The sequence below is a fragment of the Ranitomeya variabilis genome, chromosome 3 (genome assembly GCF_051348905.1).
Source record: "Ranitomeya variabilis isolate aRanVar5 chromosome 3, aRanVar5.hap1, whole genome shotgun sequence".
Taxonomy (NCBI): domain Eukaryota; kingdom Metazoa; phylum Chordata; class Amphibia; order Anura; family Dendrobatidae; genus Ranitomeya; species Ranitomeya variabilis.
In genome coordinates, this window is record NC_135234.1 from 8665824 (window position 1) to 8683380 (window position 17557).

At 47.0% G+C, this 17557-nt stretch overlaps 1 protein-coding gene across 1 annotated transcript in view; it reads right to left on the bottom strand.

Annotated features, from left to right (window-relative positions):
• The window catches only part of SPAG17 (sperm associated antigen 17), a 279955-nt gene that overhangs the window by 87228 nt on the left and 175170 nt on the right, over nt 1-17557 (bottom strand). The window contains exon 3 of the mRNA XM_077299087.1: nt 16777-16836. Within this exon, the coding sequence (XP_077155202.1) occupies nt 16777-16836 (60 nt within the window). The remainder of the gene's footprint in view (nt 1-16776; nt 16837-17557) is intronic.

Genomic DNA, 17557 nt, shown 5'->3' on the forward strand with positions numbered 1-17557 from the left:
GAGGGGAGGCGTGATGGTGTAAGGTGCGTGAAGCATGGAGGGTAGGTGCGATGGTGTGAGGTGTGTGAAGCATGGAGGGGAGGTGCGATGGTGTGAGGTGCGTGAAGCATGGAGGGGAGGCGCGATGGTGTGAGGTGTGTGAAGCATGGAGGGGAGGTGCGATGGTGTGAGGTGTGTGAAGCATGGAGGGGAGGTGCGATGGTGTGAGGTGTGTGAAGCATGGAGGGGAGGTGCGATGGTGTAAGGTGTGTGAAGCATGGAGGGGAGTTGCGATGGTGTGAGGTGCGTGAAGCATGGAGGGGAGGTGCGATGGTGTGAGGTGCGTGAAGCATGGAGGGGAGGCGCGATGGTGTGAGGTGCGTGAAGCATGGAGGGGAGGTGCGATGGTGTGAGGTGTGTGAAGCATGGAGGGGAGGTGCGATGGTGTGAGGTGTGTGAAGCATGGAGGGGAGTTGCGATGGTGTGAGGTGTGTGAAGCATGGAGGGGAGTTGCGATGGTGTGAGGTGCGTGAAGCATGGAGGGGAGGTGCGATGGTGTGAGGTGCGTGAAGCATGGAGGGGAGGCGTGATGGTGTAAGGTGCGTGAAGCATGGAGGGTAGGTGCGATGGTGTGAGGTGTGTGAAGCATGGAGGGGAGGTGCGATGGTGTGAGGTGCGTGAAGCATGGAGGGGAGGCGCGATGGTGTGAGGTGTGTGAAGCATGGAGGGGAGGTGCGATGGTGTGAGGTGTGTGAAGCATGGAGGGGAGGTGCGATGGTGTGAGGTGTGTGAAGCATGGAGGGGAGGTGCGATGGTGTGAGGTGTGTGAAGCATGGAGGGGAGTTGCGATGGTGTGAGGTGCGTGAAGCATGGAGGGGAGGTGCGATGGTGTGAGGTGTGTGAAGCATGGAGGGGAGTTGCGATGGTGTGAGGTGTGTGAAGCATGGAGGGGAGGTGCGATGGTGTGAGGTGTGTGAAGCATGGAGGGGAGGTGCGATGGTGTGAGGTGTGTGAAGCATGGAGGGGAGTTGCGATGGTGTGAGGTGTGTGAAGCATGGAGGGGAGGTGCGATGGTGTGAGGTGCGTGAAGTATGGAGGGTAGGTGCGATGGTGTGAGGTGCGTGGAGCATGGAGGGGAGGTGCGATGGTGTGAGGTGCGTGAAGCATGGAGGGGAGGCGCGATGGTGTGAGGTGCGTGAAGCATGGAGGGGAGGCGCGATGGTGTGAGGTGTGTGAAGCATGGAGGGGAGGTGCGATGGTGTGAGGTGCGTGAAGCATGGAGGGTAGGTGCGATGGTGTGAGGGTCTCTGCTGGTAACAACGTTGACGATTTACTATAAATTCATGGCACACTTGTTCAACATGGCGACCACAGCGTTCTGCAGTGACCATTATCACATTTGGTTTGCACTTAGTGCCTCATTTGTGTTGTAACAGGATAATGCACACAACTCAGTCTGTATAAAGAAGATGTGACCCAGAAGGAGAGGGATGGAGTCTGCGGCTTCATATCTTCTTTATCTCACAAACCCAAACAGTTATTCAACACTTAACTCCCAGCTCCGCCTTCCACTGTCCCCTCCAACTTTCCTCATCTTTGCCGAAAACCTTGCCGTACACTTCAACAAGATAGACCAAACCAGGCAAGACTTTACTGCTCAACCATCACAACCCCTATGTATAGCAAACCACTGCCCTCCCCGATAACTTTCCTTTCCACCATCACTGAAGGAGAACTTACTCAACCTGACCTCAGCGTACAGCTATCGCCCCATATCACCGGTCCGGTTCACCTCCAAACTCCATGCTGAACTGTCCTATGTAAGTCACTATTTGACTACCCTGACCAAAATTAATAACGACTTACAGCTGAAGCATAAATAATATCACGCTTTCCACTGAACTGGAAGTCCGCTGCCTCGGAGTAACCCTTCACTCTGCCCTGTCACTCACACCACATATAAAAGCTCTTACTACCTTCTGCAGCCTCCAACTCAAAAATATGGTAGTTTCAGAATCAGTCCTTTCCTCAACCCTGACTCTACTAAAATAATAGTGTGTGCCCTCATCTCCCACCTCAACTAACTCTGCTAGAATAATCCACGTCTCTCCTCGCTACTCCTCCAGTCTGCAAATCCCTTAATTGGCTCCAAATTTCCCAACGAATCCAGTACAAAGCTGCCCATAGTCTGTCACCTTAGATCATCTCCAGATATCTTCCAACTTGCAATCTCCGGTCCTTCCATGACCTCCTTCTCTCCTCTACACTCATAGGTTCCTCACTCAATTGCCTCCACAACATTTCCCAAGTATCCCCCATCCTCACCAGCACTGGAGCTGTCGCCTCGCCAGCAGTGGAGCTGCCTCCTCACCAACACCAGAGTTGCCGCCTCGCCTCCACTGGAGTTGTCGCCTCGCCCCATCGGAGCTGCCCTCGCCTCACCAGATAATAATAACATGGCTTCCACAATCACCCACTTCAGCCAATGGATATAATAATGACATGGCCTCCACAATCACCGACTTAAGCCAATGGAGATAATAAAGACACGGCCTTCAAAATCACCGACTTCGGCCAATGGAGATGGTTTGGGATGAGTTGGACGCAAGGAGAAGATAAAGCAGCTGTTAAGTGCTCAGCATCTCCGGGAAATTCTTCAGGACTTCTGAAGCCATTCCAGGTTATGATCTGATGAAGCTGCGGAGAGAAGCCGAGGGGGTGTAATGCTGTCATCAGATTCATAGGGGGGCACTGAGGAATCTGAGGGTAACATATTCTGGCTTGTGTCACAACTGTTTTTTTACTTGCGGTTTCCATATATTCCTTTGTGGATTTGCTGATTTTAGTCTGAATCTACTATTGCACATTCCAATAGAAACAAGGAAAACATTGCATGAACAGGGGTGTCCAAACTTTTTGACTTGTACTGTAGCAGTGCCATAGAGTGACCACTTACAATACAGTGCTCATATAATATTGCCAAAGAATGCACAAGAACATTCCCATAATGAGTTCACATGACGTACTCACATGCGTACATAGCAGTGGAATACACTGACCAATCATTGCACAGTCCGCACATAATACCGCCAAACAGTGATCAGGGACTATATTAAAGATGGCATTTCAGAATTTTAAAAAATAACCTTTCCCCTCACCTCTCTTTGCTCACAGAAAGGAATGGTAGATGGGGGATTTGACCCTGGTGGTCATCTGACTCTGACCTCCAGGTATTAGAATGACGAAGTTTTGTAGTCCAGCAGTGGAAGAGAAGCCTCCAATGCCGGTGCCACAGTGCTAGACTCTTGGAGGGAGGCCGTCGCCCCTTGCTCTCTGGTGACGTGGTGTCGCCCCATGTGCAGCGTGCCGACCTTACTTTGCCTTCCTGTGCAGTCGGACTGTGCACATCATGTTCTCCCTTGAAAAGCAAGTAGTGAATGTGGAAAGCTATATGTGAATCAGATGGATTAAGGAAAAGCAAGAGGCCTTCTCAACAAATGCCCAGGAACAAAGCCTCCAGGCAAACGGGGTACTCAGAGTGGCATCAAACCGGCTCTGTCCCAAGCATGAAGAAACCAAGGACTCCATTGGTCAGGAAATTTAGCAGCAGATTGTAAGTAATCCCCAAAAATCAACTTGAAGACAGTCAGCAAGTGGGTGCATCACGAACAATGTGTCAGCGAGCGCTGAAATCTCCAAACCTTAAACCAAATCCAATAACGTGCGGAGCTGAAAGACAAACAACGCTAAACGCATCGGCTCCTGTACGTGGCGACTGACTGATTGGTGATGGGTGTTTGGACCCATTGCTTTACTCCATGATGGACAAATCTTGGTTAAGAGGTCACGTACTGTAGCTTCACAGAACATGAGGTACAGGTCACTGAAGATCCCCATTTGACTGATGAAACCACTTCATAATGGAAATAGCTTGGTTAAGAGGTCATGTAGCTTCACAGAAAATGAGGTACGAGTCATTGAAGATCCGTAATTGACTGATGAAACACCACTTCATAATGGATGAAGCTTGGTTAAGAGGTCATGTAGCTTCACAGAATATGAGGTACGGGTCACTGAAGATCCCAATTTGACTGATGAAACACCACTTCATAATGGAAAAAGCTTGGTTAAGAGGTTATGTAGCTTCACAGAACATGAGGTACGGGTCACTGAAGATCCGTAATTGACTGATGAAACACCACTTCATAATGGAAAAAGCTTGGTTAAGAGGTCATGTAGCTTCACAGAACATGAGGTACGGGTCACTGAAGATCCGTAATTGACTGATGAAACACCACTTCATAATGGAAAAAGCTTGGTTAAGAGGTCATGTAGCTTCACAGAACATGAGGTACGGGTCACTGAAGATCCGTAATTGACTGATGAAACACCACTTCATAATGGAAAAAGCTTGGTTAAGAGGTCATGTAGCTTCACAGAACATGAGGTACGGGTCACTGAAGATCCGTAATTGACTGATGAAACACCACTTCATAATGGAAAAAGCTTGGTTAAGAGGTCATGTAGCTTCACAGAACATGAGGTACGGGTCACTGAAGATCCGTAATTGACTGATGAAACACCACTTCATAATGGAAAAAGCTTGGTTAAGAGGTCATGTAGCTTCACAGAACATGAGGTACGGGTCACTGAAGATCCGTAATTGACTGATGAAACACCACTTCATAATGGAAAAAGCTTGGTTAAGAGGTCATGTAGCTTCACAGAACATGAGGTACGGGTCACTGAAGATCCGTAATTGACTGATGAAACACCACTTCATAATGGAAAAAGCTTGGTTAAGAGGTCATGTAGCTTCACAGAACATGAGGTACGGGTCACTGAAGATCCGTAATTGACTGATGAAACACCACTTCATAATGGAAAAAGCTTGGTTAAGAGGTTATGTAGCTTCACAGAACATGAGGTACGGGTCACTGAAGATCCGTAATTGACTGATGAAACACCACTTCATAATGGAAAAAGCTTAGTTAAGAGGTCATGTAGCTTCACAGAACACGAGGTACGGGTCACTGAAGATCCGTAATTGACTGATGAAACACCACTTCATGATGGACAAAGCTTGGTTAAGAGGTCATGTAGCTTCAGAGAACACTAGGTACGGGTCACTGAAGATCCGTAATTGACTGATGAAACACCACTTCATGATGGACAAAGCTTGGTTAAGAGGTCATGTAGCTTCACAGAACACGAGGTACGAGGTCAGTAATGATCCCTATTTGACTGATGAAACACCACTTCATGAGCAGAAAATTGGCGTTTGGTGCTCAGTGTTTGGAATCCTGAAGAATTCGTCTCGCCGTGCTATTGCCGGGGAAGGCCACTTTCTATGGGCCTCACCGTAGTTTGCCATATATTATGAATCCATGAAAACCATTCAAAGTGTAAAATCTGAGGCACCAGGCCCAACTCAGACCGAGAGCTGTCTAGGGACACTCAGCGATCCCACATGCGACAGATGAGACACTTTCTTTGTGTTTTTTTGCACTTCATATTCACTTTGAATGTTTTAATGGCTTTATAATAAATGACAATATCAGATGTCTGGAGTCGCAGGACTGATAAAACAGAAGTCTGACGTCAGTTCATAACTCGGTCTGAAACCAGACCGCACTGTAATAAATCGCACCAGTTATTTTATGCAGCGCATGGATTATCAGTAACATTTAAACTAAGTTCACACGGGACGTTTTTGCTGCTTTTTTTTTTGCTGCATTTTTTATGCCAATTTTCATCTGCGTTTTACAGTACCATTAAAGTCTATGAGATTTCCGAAATCTTATGCACACACCTTGTTTTTTTTGTCATCAGTCTTTTGTGCTTTGCATGGTTTTTTGGACATAGAGCATGTCACTTCTTTCAGTGTTTTAGCAGCGTTTTTTTCAGCGTTTTTCACCCATTGACTTGAATGGATGGTGAAAAAACACTGAAAAAACGCAGGTATCATGTTTTGCTGCGTTTTGTGTTCCAAAACCTCATTCTTTGGAATAGGACTTTTTTTCAACACTAAACTTTATCAGCATGCACAAGAGACAAATTTAGCATGCAAATAACGCCGTGAAAAATGCAAGAAAAAAGAAGGAAGACATGATTTTTTTCTGCAGCTTTTTTTCTGCCAAGAGATCAGGTATTGCTGCAGAAAAAAACAGCTGAAAAGAACACCTAATGTGAACTTACCCAACCTTTCTGCGGTTTCCAAGAAACCAACAACAATGTAAATATCTGAGCAACTAACAGCGAGACATTTCTCCAAATTACTCACAAAATGCCACTTTTACCAACTCCTGCAATATCAGAAGTATCCCCCTTCATGACCTTTGTCATTAGTACTCAGTAGAGCCCCTCTGGCTGTTATCACCTGCTACAGCCATGATGTGTACCCAGACACCGGCTTCTGCCAGCGATCCTGAAGAATCACAGCCCAGTCCTCATAGGTAATGGCCTCCATGTCACTAATATTCTTGGGTTTGGTAATGTAGCCGCCATCTTCACATCTCACCAAAGATTCTCTATGGTGTCCAAGTCAGGACGCTGACAGCGGCTTCAGGATGTTCCACGATTTCTGAAACCAAAACATAGTGGACTGTGAGGCACTTCGATTGTTACCCTGTTGGAAAGTCCAATGATACTTGAGCTTCCGCTCCTCACAGAAGGTGTGACGTGTTCTCCTAGGATTTACCGGTACTTGATTGGATTAATCTTTTTCACCACACAATGCAAGTTTCCAAGTCCTAGAACAATGAGCCTCCGCTGCACTTCACCGTAAACATCACTAATACCAGCCATGCTTCACTGTAGACATCACCGAGCCCCCGCCGTGTTTCACTGTAGGCATCACAGAGCCCCCCGCTGTGCTTCACTGTAGACATCACCGAGCCCCCATCGTGTTTCACTGTAGGCATCACAGAGCCCCCGCTGTGCTTCACTGTAGACATCACTGAGCCCCCGCCGTGATTCACCGTAGACATCAGAGCCCCCGCTGTGCTTCACTGTAGACATCTCCAAGCCCCCGCCATGCTTCACTGTAAATATTACTGAGTCTTCGCTGTGCTTCACTGTAGACATCACCGAGCCCCCGTCGTGTTTCACTGTAGGCATCACAGAGCCCCCGATGTGCTTCACTGTAGACATCACCGAGCCCCCGCCGTGTTTCACTGTAGGCATCACAGAGCCCCGCTGTGCTTCACTGTAGACATCTCCAAGCCCCCGCCATGCTTCACTGTAAATATTACTGAGTCGTCGCCGTGCTTCACTGTAGACATCACCGAGCCCTCACCATGCTTCACTGTAAACATCACTAATACCAGCTATGCTTCACTGTAGACATCACCGAGCCCCCACCATGCTTCACTGTAAATATTACTGAGCCTTCGCCGTGCTTCACTATAGACATCACCGAGCCCCCGCCATGCTTCACTCTAGAAATCACCGAGCCCCCGCCATGCTTCACTGTAAATATTACTGAGCCTTTGCCGTGCTTCACTGTAGACATCACTGATCCCCCATCGTTCTTCACTGTAGGCATCGCCGAACCTCCATGCTTCAGTATAGGCATCACCGAGCTCCCACCATGCTTCACTGTAGACATCACTGAACCCACTCTGTGCTTCACTTTAGTTATCATTGAGCACCTTTTGTGCTTCACTGTAGACATCAGCGAGCGCCCACCATGCTTCATTGCAGACATCACTGAACCCCCACCGTGCTTCACTGTAGGTATCACTGAGCCCTCTCCGTGCTTCACTGTAGACATCACTGAGCTCCCACAGAGCTTCACTGTAGACATCACCAAGACCCCACCATGTGTCACTGTAAACATCACCGAGCCCCTGCCATGCTTCTTGTAGACATAGCCGAGCCCTCGCCATGCCTCAATGTAGATATCACTGAGCCCTCATCGTGCTTCACTGTAGGCATCACTGATCCCCCACTGTGCCTCACTGGAGACAACATTGAGCCCTCGCCATGCTTCACCGAGCCCTGCTGTGCTTCACTGTAGATGTCACCATGCCCCCACCGTGCTTCACTGAAGGCATCACTAGGCCCACCGCGCCTCACTGGAGACATCACCGAACCCCCGTGCTTCACTGTAGACATCACTGAGCTCCCGCCATGCTTCACTGTAGGCATCACCGAGCCCCCGCTGTGTCTCAATGTAGACATCACAGAGCCCCAATTGTGCTTCACTGTAGACATCAAACAGATCCCTTGCCATGCTTCACTGAAACCTCAGCACCAGCTGCAGTCAGTGGAGGAAGTTTTGAGCGCCGTCCTCATCCAGAATCTGCAGCAGCAGAAGTTAGCCTCCTCTTTCTGACTCATCCAGGTAGTGGGGCTCCTATGTGACCTCTGCTCGTGGCTGTATCGCTAGGAACAGTCAATGCTGCTGTATCTTCTTGTATCCTTCTTGTTTGTGCAATGATCTTTTGTGTTTACTTTTGAACTTCTCTCTTGACAACCCAAAAATATTAGTAACCTAAAGGCCATTTCCAATGAGGACTGTGCTGAGAATCTTCAGGGACGCTGTAAGAGTTTGGTATCTAGCAATGCACCACGTCTATAGCTGGTTACAACAGCCAGAGGGGTCGACTAAATACCGAATTTGCTGATCATGAAGAGTTGGATAATACAGACACTGCAGCAATCATTAATAGTGACATTTATGGAGTGAATTTGGAGAAACCTCTCTTTATGATAGTTGATCAGATCTTTACATTGTTCTTGTCTCATTGGTTTATTGCAAATATCAGAAAAGTTGTAAGTGTTACTAATAATCCGAATTTAGAAATGGGGGAGGATTTTGATTGCAAAGCTCCATGATAGTGTCACAAAGAAGATATAACAGCGCCTTATAGTGCACACTGTGAGGATTGCACTGAGCCCTCGGGGGCACTTGCTCCTCGCCCGTGCTATCTTCTGCCCCGTCTATACCAGACTATTAGCTTAGGTGACTCGTCCTGACATATTCTGGAAGCCATCATGTCATCTACTCAGTATGGAGATATCTCGATCCTTCTGACACTGGATGTGGGAGTCGGGCGATGGCTCCGATACATCCATAGTGACTGGATTTAGGGGGGATGAGCCTCAGATTGCCGCTCCCCGATATGCAGACTCGGTTCTGTTTTGTGGGTGTCCTGGCTGGTAATGATTATCGCATATCATCCATCATGTGCAGGATCCGGGCCCACATCCAGTTCTCATCCACCACCGGCTCTTGGGCGTTTGTGAGCAGACAGTTGGGCACACATGTATCGGGACCCCCTGATGGGAACATATGCTGCTCACATCAAGCGGAGCCTTAATCTTCCACATCAATGTATTCCATGTGACCGCGATTACACCCTGGTCCAATGCAGCCAGAGATGTCTGCTCCGGAGGTCATAAGTGCAGAATCATCACTGCTGTTCAGCCCTACTACTATCCCTGCCCAGGTGCCAGGCTCCAATGCTGCACATCTACAGTGACTACTGCACAGCTCCGGAGCCGAGGTTCTCAACCTGTGGTGCAACCCATGGGACACCACCATGTCTACAGGGGGCACACGACATCTCTAAAGGTGCACCACCATGTCTAAAGGTGTACCACCATGTCTAAAGGGTGCACACATGTCTAAATGGGCACCATGTCTAAAGAGGCACCACCATGTCTAAACGAGCACCATGTCTACAGGGGGCACACAACATGTGTAAAGGGGGCACACAACATGTCTAAAGGGGGCACACAACATGTCTTAAGGGGCACCACCATGTCTAAATGAGCACCACCATGTCTACTGGGGGCACACAACATGTCTAAAGGGGGCACACAACATGTCTAAAGGGGGCACACAACATGTCTAAAGGGGGCACACAACATGTCTAAAGGGGCACCACCATGTCTAAATGAGCACCACCATGTCTAAATGAGCACCACCATGTCTACTGGGGCACACACTATGTCTAAAGGGACACACAACATGTCTAAAGGGGCACACAACATGTCTAAAGGGGCACCATGTCTAAAGGGGGCACCACCATGTCTACAGGGGGCACACAACATGTCTAAAGGGGCACCACCATGTCTAAACAATCACCACCATGTCTAAACGGGTACCACCATGTCTACTGGCTGGGGGCACACAACATGTCTAAAGTGGCACACAACATGTCTAAAGGGGCACACAACATGTCTAAAGGGGCACCACCATGTCTAAAGGGGCACCACCATGTCTAAAGGGGCACCACCATGTCTATAGGGGGCATCACCATGTCTATAGGGGGCACCATTATGTTTATAATACTATAATGCTAATAATCTTTATTTTTATTTAGCGCTAACACATTCCGCAGCGCTTTACAGTTTGCACACATTATCATCGGTGTCCCCGATGGGGTTCATAGGTGTCTATAGGGACACCGCCAAGTCTATAGGGGCACTACAATGTCTAAAGGGGCACCACCATGTCTAAAGAGGCATCACCATGTCTAAAGAGGGTACCACTATGTCTATAGGGGCACCCTCATGTCTAAAAAGGGCACACAACATGTCTACAGGGGCACTACCATGTCTAAAGGATGCACCGCCATGTCTGATGGCACACCACCATGTCTGTAGGGGCACTACGTCTAAAGGGGCACCACCATGTCTATAGGGGCATCACCATGTCTAAAGAGGGTACCACTATGTCTATAGGGGCACCCTCATGTCTAAAAAGGGCACACAACATGTCTACAGGGGCACTACCATGTCTAAAGCATGCACCGCCATGTCTGATAGCGCACCACCATGTCTGTAGGGGCACTACGTCTAAAGGGGCACCACCATGTCTATAGGGGCATCACCATGTCTAAAGGGGGCACCACCAAGTCTAAACGAGTACCACCATGTCTACTGGGGGCACACAACATGTCTAAAGGTGCACCACCATGTCTAAAGAGGCACCACCATGTCTGTAGGGGCACTACCATGTCTAAAGGGGCACAACCATGTCTAAAGGGTCACTACAATGTCTAAAGGGGCACCACCATGTCTAAAGGGGGTACCACCATGTCTATAGGGGCACCACCATGTCTAAAGGAGCACCACTATGCCTATAGACGCACCACCATGTCTATAGGGGTACATGGCATGTATATAGAATCACTACCAAGTCTACAAATGGCACCACCATGTCTACAGGGGCACACAACATGTCTATATGGGCACCATCAAGCATATAGGGTAACTACCATGTCTACAGGTGACACAACCATGTCTTCAGGGGGCACACAAAATGTCTGTATGTACTCCACCATGTTTATAGGGGCACACTGAATGTATATAGGGTCACTATCATGTCTACAGAAGGCACACAACATGTCTTTATGGGCACCACCATGTTTATAGGTGCACATGGCATACAGTGCCTTGCAAAAGTATTCGGCTCCCTGGAACTTTTCAACCTTTTCCCACATATCATGCTTCAAACATAAAGATACCAATTGTAAATTTTGGTGAAGAATCAACAACAAGTGGAACACAATTGTGAAGTTGAACTAAATTTATTGGTTATTTTAAATTTTTGCGGAAATTCAAAAACTGAAAAGTGGGGCGTGCAATATTATTCGGCCCCTTTACCTTAATACTTTGTTGTGCCACCTTTTGCTGCGATTACAAGTCTCTTGGGGAATGTCTCTATCAGTTTTGTACATCGAGAGACTGAAATTCTTGCCCGTTCTTCCTTGCAAACAGCTCGAGCTCAGTGAGGTTGGATGGAGATTGTGAACAGCAGTTTTCAGCTCTTTCCACAGATTCTCGATTGGATTGAGGTCTGGACTCTGACTTGGCCATTCTAACACCTGGACACGTTTATTAGTGAACCATTCCATTGTAGATTTTGCTTTATGTTTGGGATCATTGTCTTGTTGGAAGACAAATCTCCGTCCCAGTCTCAGGTCTTTTGCACACTCCAACAGGTTTTCTTTAAGAATGGTCCTGTATTTGGCTCCATCCATCTTCCCATCAATTTTAACCATCTTCCCTGTCCCTGCTGAAGAAAAGCAGGCCCAAACCATGATGCTGCCACCACCATGTTTGACAGTGGGGATGGTGTGTTCAGGGTGATGAGCTGTGTTGCCTTTACGCCAAACATATCGTTTGGCATTGTTGCCAAAAAGTTCGATCTTGGTTTCATCTGAGCAGAGCACCTTCTTCCACATGTTTGGTGTCTCCCAGGTGGCTTGTTGCAAACTTTAAATGACACTTTTTATGGATATCTTTGAGAAATGGCTTTCTTCTTGTCTTCTTGCCACTCTTCCATAAAGGCCAGATTTGTGCAGTGTACGACTGATTGTTGTCCTATGGACAGACTGTCCCACCTCAGCTGTAGATCTCTGCAGTTCATCCAGAGTGATCATGGGCCTCTTGGATGCATCTCTCATCAGTCTTCTCCTTGTTTGAGATGAAAGTTTAGAGGGACGGCCGGGTCTTGGTAGATTTGCAGTGGTATGATACTCCTTCCATTTCAATATGATCGCTTGCACAGTGCTCCTTGGGATGTTTTAAGTTCTGGAAATCATTTTGTATCCAAATCCGGCTTTAACCTTCTCCACAACAGTATCACGGACCTGCCTGTTGTGTTCCTTGGTCTTCATGATGCTCTCTGTGCTTCAAACAGAACCCTGAGACTATCACAGAGCAGCTGCATTTATACGGAGACTTGATTACACACAGGTGGATTATATTTATCATCATTAGGCATTTAGGACAACATTGGATCATTCAGAGATCCACAATGAACTTCTGCACTGAAAGTAAAGGGGCTGAATAATATTGCACACCCCACTTTTCAGTTTTTGAATTTCCACAAAAATGTAAAATAACCAATAAATTTCGTTCAGCTTCACAATTGTGTTCCACTTGTTGCTGATTCTTCACCAAAAATTTACATTTGATATCTTTATGTTTGATACATGATATGTGGGAAAAGGTTGAAAAGTTCCAGGGGGCCGAATACTTTCGCAAGGCACTGTATATAGAGGGGCATAGGGCATGTATATAGGGTCGACACAATGCCTACAGGAGGTACCACCATGTCTATAGGAACACACATGTCTACACCATATTTGCTTTTGCAGGATATTTATACTGTATATAAACAAGGTCCCTGATTTCATGTTCCTACGTTACAGAAGCCTGTGGTAAAATGCCCATGTATAGACACGCAGATCTTCGTGGGGGTTATGTGTGGGGGGTTCTGTATGTCTTAAGCTACATTCAGTATTTGGTCAGTATTTTATCTCAGTATTTATAAGCCAAAACCAGGAGTGGAACAGTCACAGGGAAAGTATGATAGAAACCCGTCACCACTTTAGTATTCATCACCCACTCCTGGTTTTGGCTGCCATACACTAAGGTAAAAAAACTCAAATAATCTATATGTGTAAGTGGCCTTACTGTTACAAGTGTGTCACGTCCTCCTGGGAGATCTGGGGTTAGAGGATAACTGCGTATTGTGAATCAAAGATCTTCCATTTAGCCTGTGTGTTTGTGTCCCATACTGAATGGATTTTGCTTTGTTTAGTGTAACAACCCTTTCTATGTTGGTTAGAAAGTTGAAGCTCCATTTCAGCTGTTCCTGACCTGGTCATTTCCTCTACCTATAAAACTTGGACAGACCTTCTCTGTCTTGCCAGTGAAAGCTTTGTTTCCTAGCTCCTTGATGACGCCGTGCTAAATAGGAGATTGTTGTTGCTGCTGGAGATAGTTGCGTGCTGTTTTTGGGTGTTAGCTTTCCTCACTGTCCCATTTCCATTTGGTTGGTACATTCCTATCCTTCCCTATATACCTTTGGTGAGTGTTTTGTATGTTTGTTGCTTTCTGTTATCCCTGTTTTGTCTTTGTGTCTTGTTTACTTTACATTTCTGTCCCATGACTCATGGAGTGTGGGAGGGGACAGATCAACAGGAGCAAGTAAGGTCGAAGACTCAGGCCTCTCTACCTTCGAGAGTACCCCAAGGACAGGGATAGTTTAGGGTCCCAGTTCCAGTTTGAGGATTCTTCCTTACCGAAGACCGTAATAGTATGACACTTACTCATCATTTCAGGTTCTTGTGGAGTGGTGTCATGATCCACCTATGTTGTCTGATGATGTCTTTTATCATCGATTAGAGGACTACTCACTTATAATAGTCATTATATCCAATATCATGATAAGAAGGCAGGGAGGACCTCAATGATATCCCTTCCTCTGTTTTGGTCTGTAGGCTTCCTTCATGATTTCTGTAATTGCTTCCATTCATCTTGTTTCTGCTTACCATGTTCCTATTGTTCCATCAAAGATCTTGGTCTCCTGTAGCTCAGTCATGAATGACCCAAACACCAGTAGAAGGTCCACCATGGCTGCAGGACTGGAGGGTCCACATTTGTTCCAGCAATGCAAAGTCCACCTTGGCTCAACTAGTGGAAGGTTTATTTTGGCTCCACCGTTGTTCCACCTTGAATCCAGCAGTGGATGGTCCACCTTGGATTCATCAGTGGATGTACATCTTGGATCCACAAGTGCAAGTTCCACCTTGGTTCCACCAGAATGTCCACTTTGGGTCCACCAGTGGAATGAACACCTTGGCTCTAACAGTGGAAGATTCACCTTGGCTCCACCAATAGAAGTTTCACCTTGGCTCCAGCAGTGGATGATCCACCTTGGCTCCAGAAGTGCAAAGTCCACCTTGGCTTCAACAGTGGAAAGCCCACCTTGGCTCCACCAGTGGAAGGTCCATTTTGGCTCCACAAGTGCAACGTCCATTTTGGCTTCACCTGTGGAAGTTCAACCTTGTCTCCAGCAGGGGATGATACACCTTGGCTTAAGCAGTGGAAGGTACGCCTTCGCTCCACCAGCAGAAGGTTCATCATGAATCCATCATTGAAAGGTTCACCTTGGCTCCACCAGTGGAAAGTCCACCTTGGCTTCATCAGTTGAAGGTTAAACTTGGTTCCAGCAGTGGTTGGTCCACCTTTGCTTGGTCACAGTTTTATTTGATATCCAGCAGTTTCTACCCTCATATTTATTAGTAAAGGTAAACCTTAGACAGGGACCATCCATACAGTATCCTTGTTATTCATGTCATCCGACTCCAGTGGCAAGTCCTCAATAATGGCTGCAGCTCTGGCAACAGCTGGATTGTGCCCTAATTGTCCGTTTCTGCTTGGCTGACTGGATGTGAAGGCAGCTTCCACTCTTGCATGTTGTTGGCAGGGGCAGACTCCATAACAGCCTACCGGTAGTAGACTCCTCACCCATGTTTGGTCTATATCTCATCGGTTCACCTTATCTTCAATGCACTGCATCCTGTTTTTAACTCTGTAGACGACGTGACAATGCTTCCTTTGCCAGTTGATGACTATCAACTGTCATTTAGAAATCGGATATGGAAAGCCCAATCCTTCTTGCAGAAGGTTAAGGATAAGTAAGGGGAGATTCCTTAAACTCCACACTCCAATGTAGAACATGCCAAACTGATTGTGGCATAGAGGGGACAATTCTTCTAAGAGAGGCGCGTTACAACCCTCGACCTTGGTTGCCGTCTGTAAGATTAATAGAATTTACCAGTATTTATAAGAATTGATATCATTTACAGTCTCAGCTTCATTACCACACTATCACCTTTCTATCTCCACCTGTCAGGGTATAAGGCTGGAGGTCCTCTTTTGATGATCCTCATGTTTGGGCCATAACAGGAAGTGGATATAAAGCGCGTCACTTGGTGGAGGACCCGTATTGTGCAAACCACCCATTGTTGTGTAATTCCTAATTCCCCCTGTGGGGGAGCTGTGGGGAGATAGGGCCTTTACAGCTAAGTTTCCCCACAGATTGCAGCTAACGGCTGGAGACCTATCTAACGAGGAGCGATTACCTACCATGGAGCACCCATTTAATGCCTCCTTAATGTTTGCACCCAGAATTTTAATTACGCGGGATCCGGCTGTGACTACCAGGTGCCACCTGCGCCTCCTAAATAGCAGTAATGATTGTGAGAAGGGGCAGACTATGCCCCCTACAGGAGAGATGAGGCAATACACTCAAGGTAAAGGCAGTGCTAGTTATTATGGTGGTCCTCGGTTGTATCTAATATAGGGGATCCAGGGGGTCCAGACGGCCCCTTCTGTTATCTGTGATGAAGTGCCATCTTCTCAATTCCTGGGCGTACAGCTTCTTATAACCCTTCATCTTCTCCTTTGTTTGTCTCGTGTCTGGCAGCTGCCTCTGTGCATCGAGGGTCCCAGGTAATTAGATCCAGAGAATGTGCAGACCTTTGCTGGAGGAGACGGCTGCGCCAATTACATCCCCTGACTGAAGGCAGCGCCGTGTACGCACCGTGGTTTTTTTTTTAATTCCTTACCTCGTAAATAACTTGCTAATGTGCGTTATATGAATGTGTCCGGGAAACGTGCCCGGCAGGCGGAGGGTTAAGCCAATAAAGTTAACAATCGAGTATGTGTTAAATGAGTCCGCAGAGAGCGCAATGATGGCCGCGCGCGTTTCCCCCTTGTGACCGCAGCGCGGTTTATATCAACTTAAAACTGAGATGCATTAAAACTTTATGAGGCATCTCCGGGCGAAAAAGCAACACAAGACTTTAGGACCAAGCAACTGGCGCGCCCGGGGCCTGCGGGGCGGTAATAAAAGGGTGGTAAGCGTCGGGGTAAACAGCCGGGCGTTTTATGGCTCGTACGGGGAGATCCAGATATTCCTGATGATGGCCGATCTAGAAAACCCTGGGATACCTGCGCTGGAAAGAGAAAACCGCGAGCACTCACCTCGGAATACGGAGGAACGTCTCTCGTTTTCTTGAGTTTTGTGTTTCCAAGTTCATGAACCTACAAAAGTAGAAACAAAATAAAGCAACAAGAAAATGGGAAAATAGACAAAAAATATCTATCATGTATCTAATAGGGTGAGTATAACAGGGGTGTATATAACCTACATGCGGTATAACGGGGTGAGTACAACAGGGGTGTATATAACCTACATGCGGTATAACAGGGTGAGTATAACAGGGGTGTATATAACCTACATGCGGTATAACGGGGTGAGTATAACAGGGTGTATATAACCTAGATGCGGTATAACAGGGTGAGTATAACAGGGGTGTATATAACCTACATGCGGTATAACAGGGTGAGTATAACAGGGGTGTATATAACCTACATGCGGTATAACGGGGTGAGTATAACAGGGGTGTATATAACCTAGATGCGGTATAACAGGGGTGTATATAACCTACATGCGGTATAACGGGGTGAGTATAACAGAGGTGTATATAACCTACATGCGGTATAACAGGGTGAGTATAACAGGGGTGTATATAACCTACATGCGGTATAACGGGGTGAGTATAACAGGGGTGTATATAACCTAGATGCGGTATAACAGGGTGAGTATAACAGGGGTGTATATAACCTACATGCGGTATAACAGGGTGAGTATAACAGGGTGTATATAACCTAGATGCGGTATAACAGGGTGAGTATAACAGGGGTGTATATAACCTAGATGCGGTATAACAGGGTGAGTATAACAGGGGTGTATATAACCTAG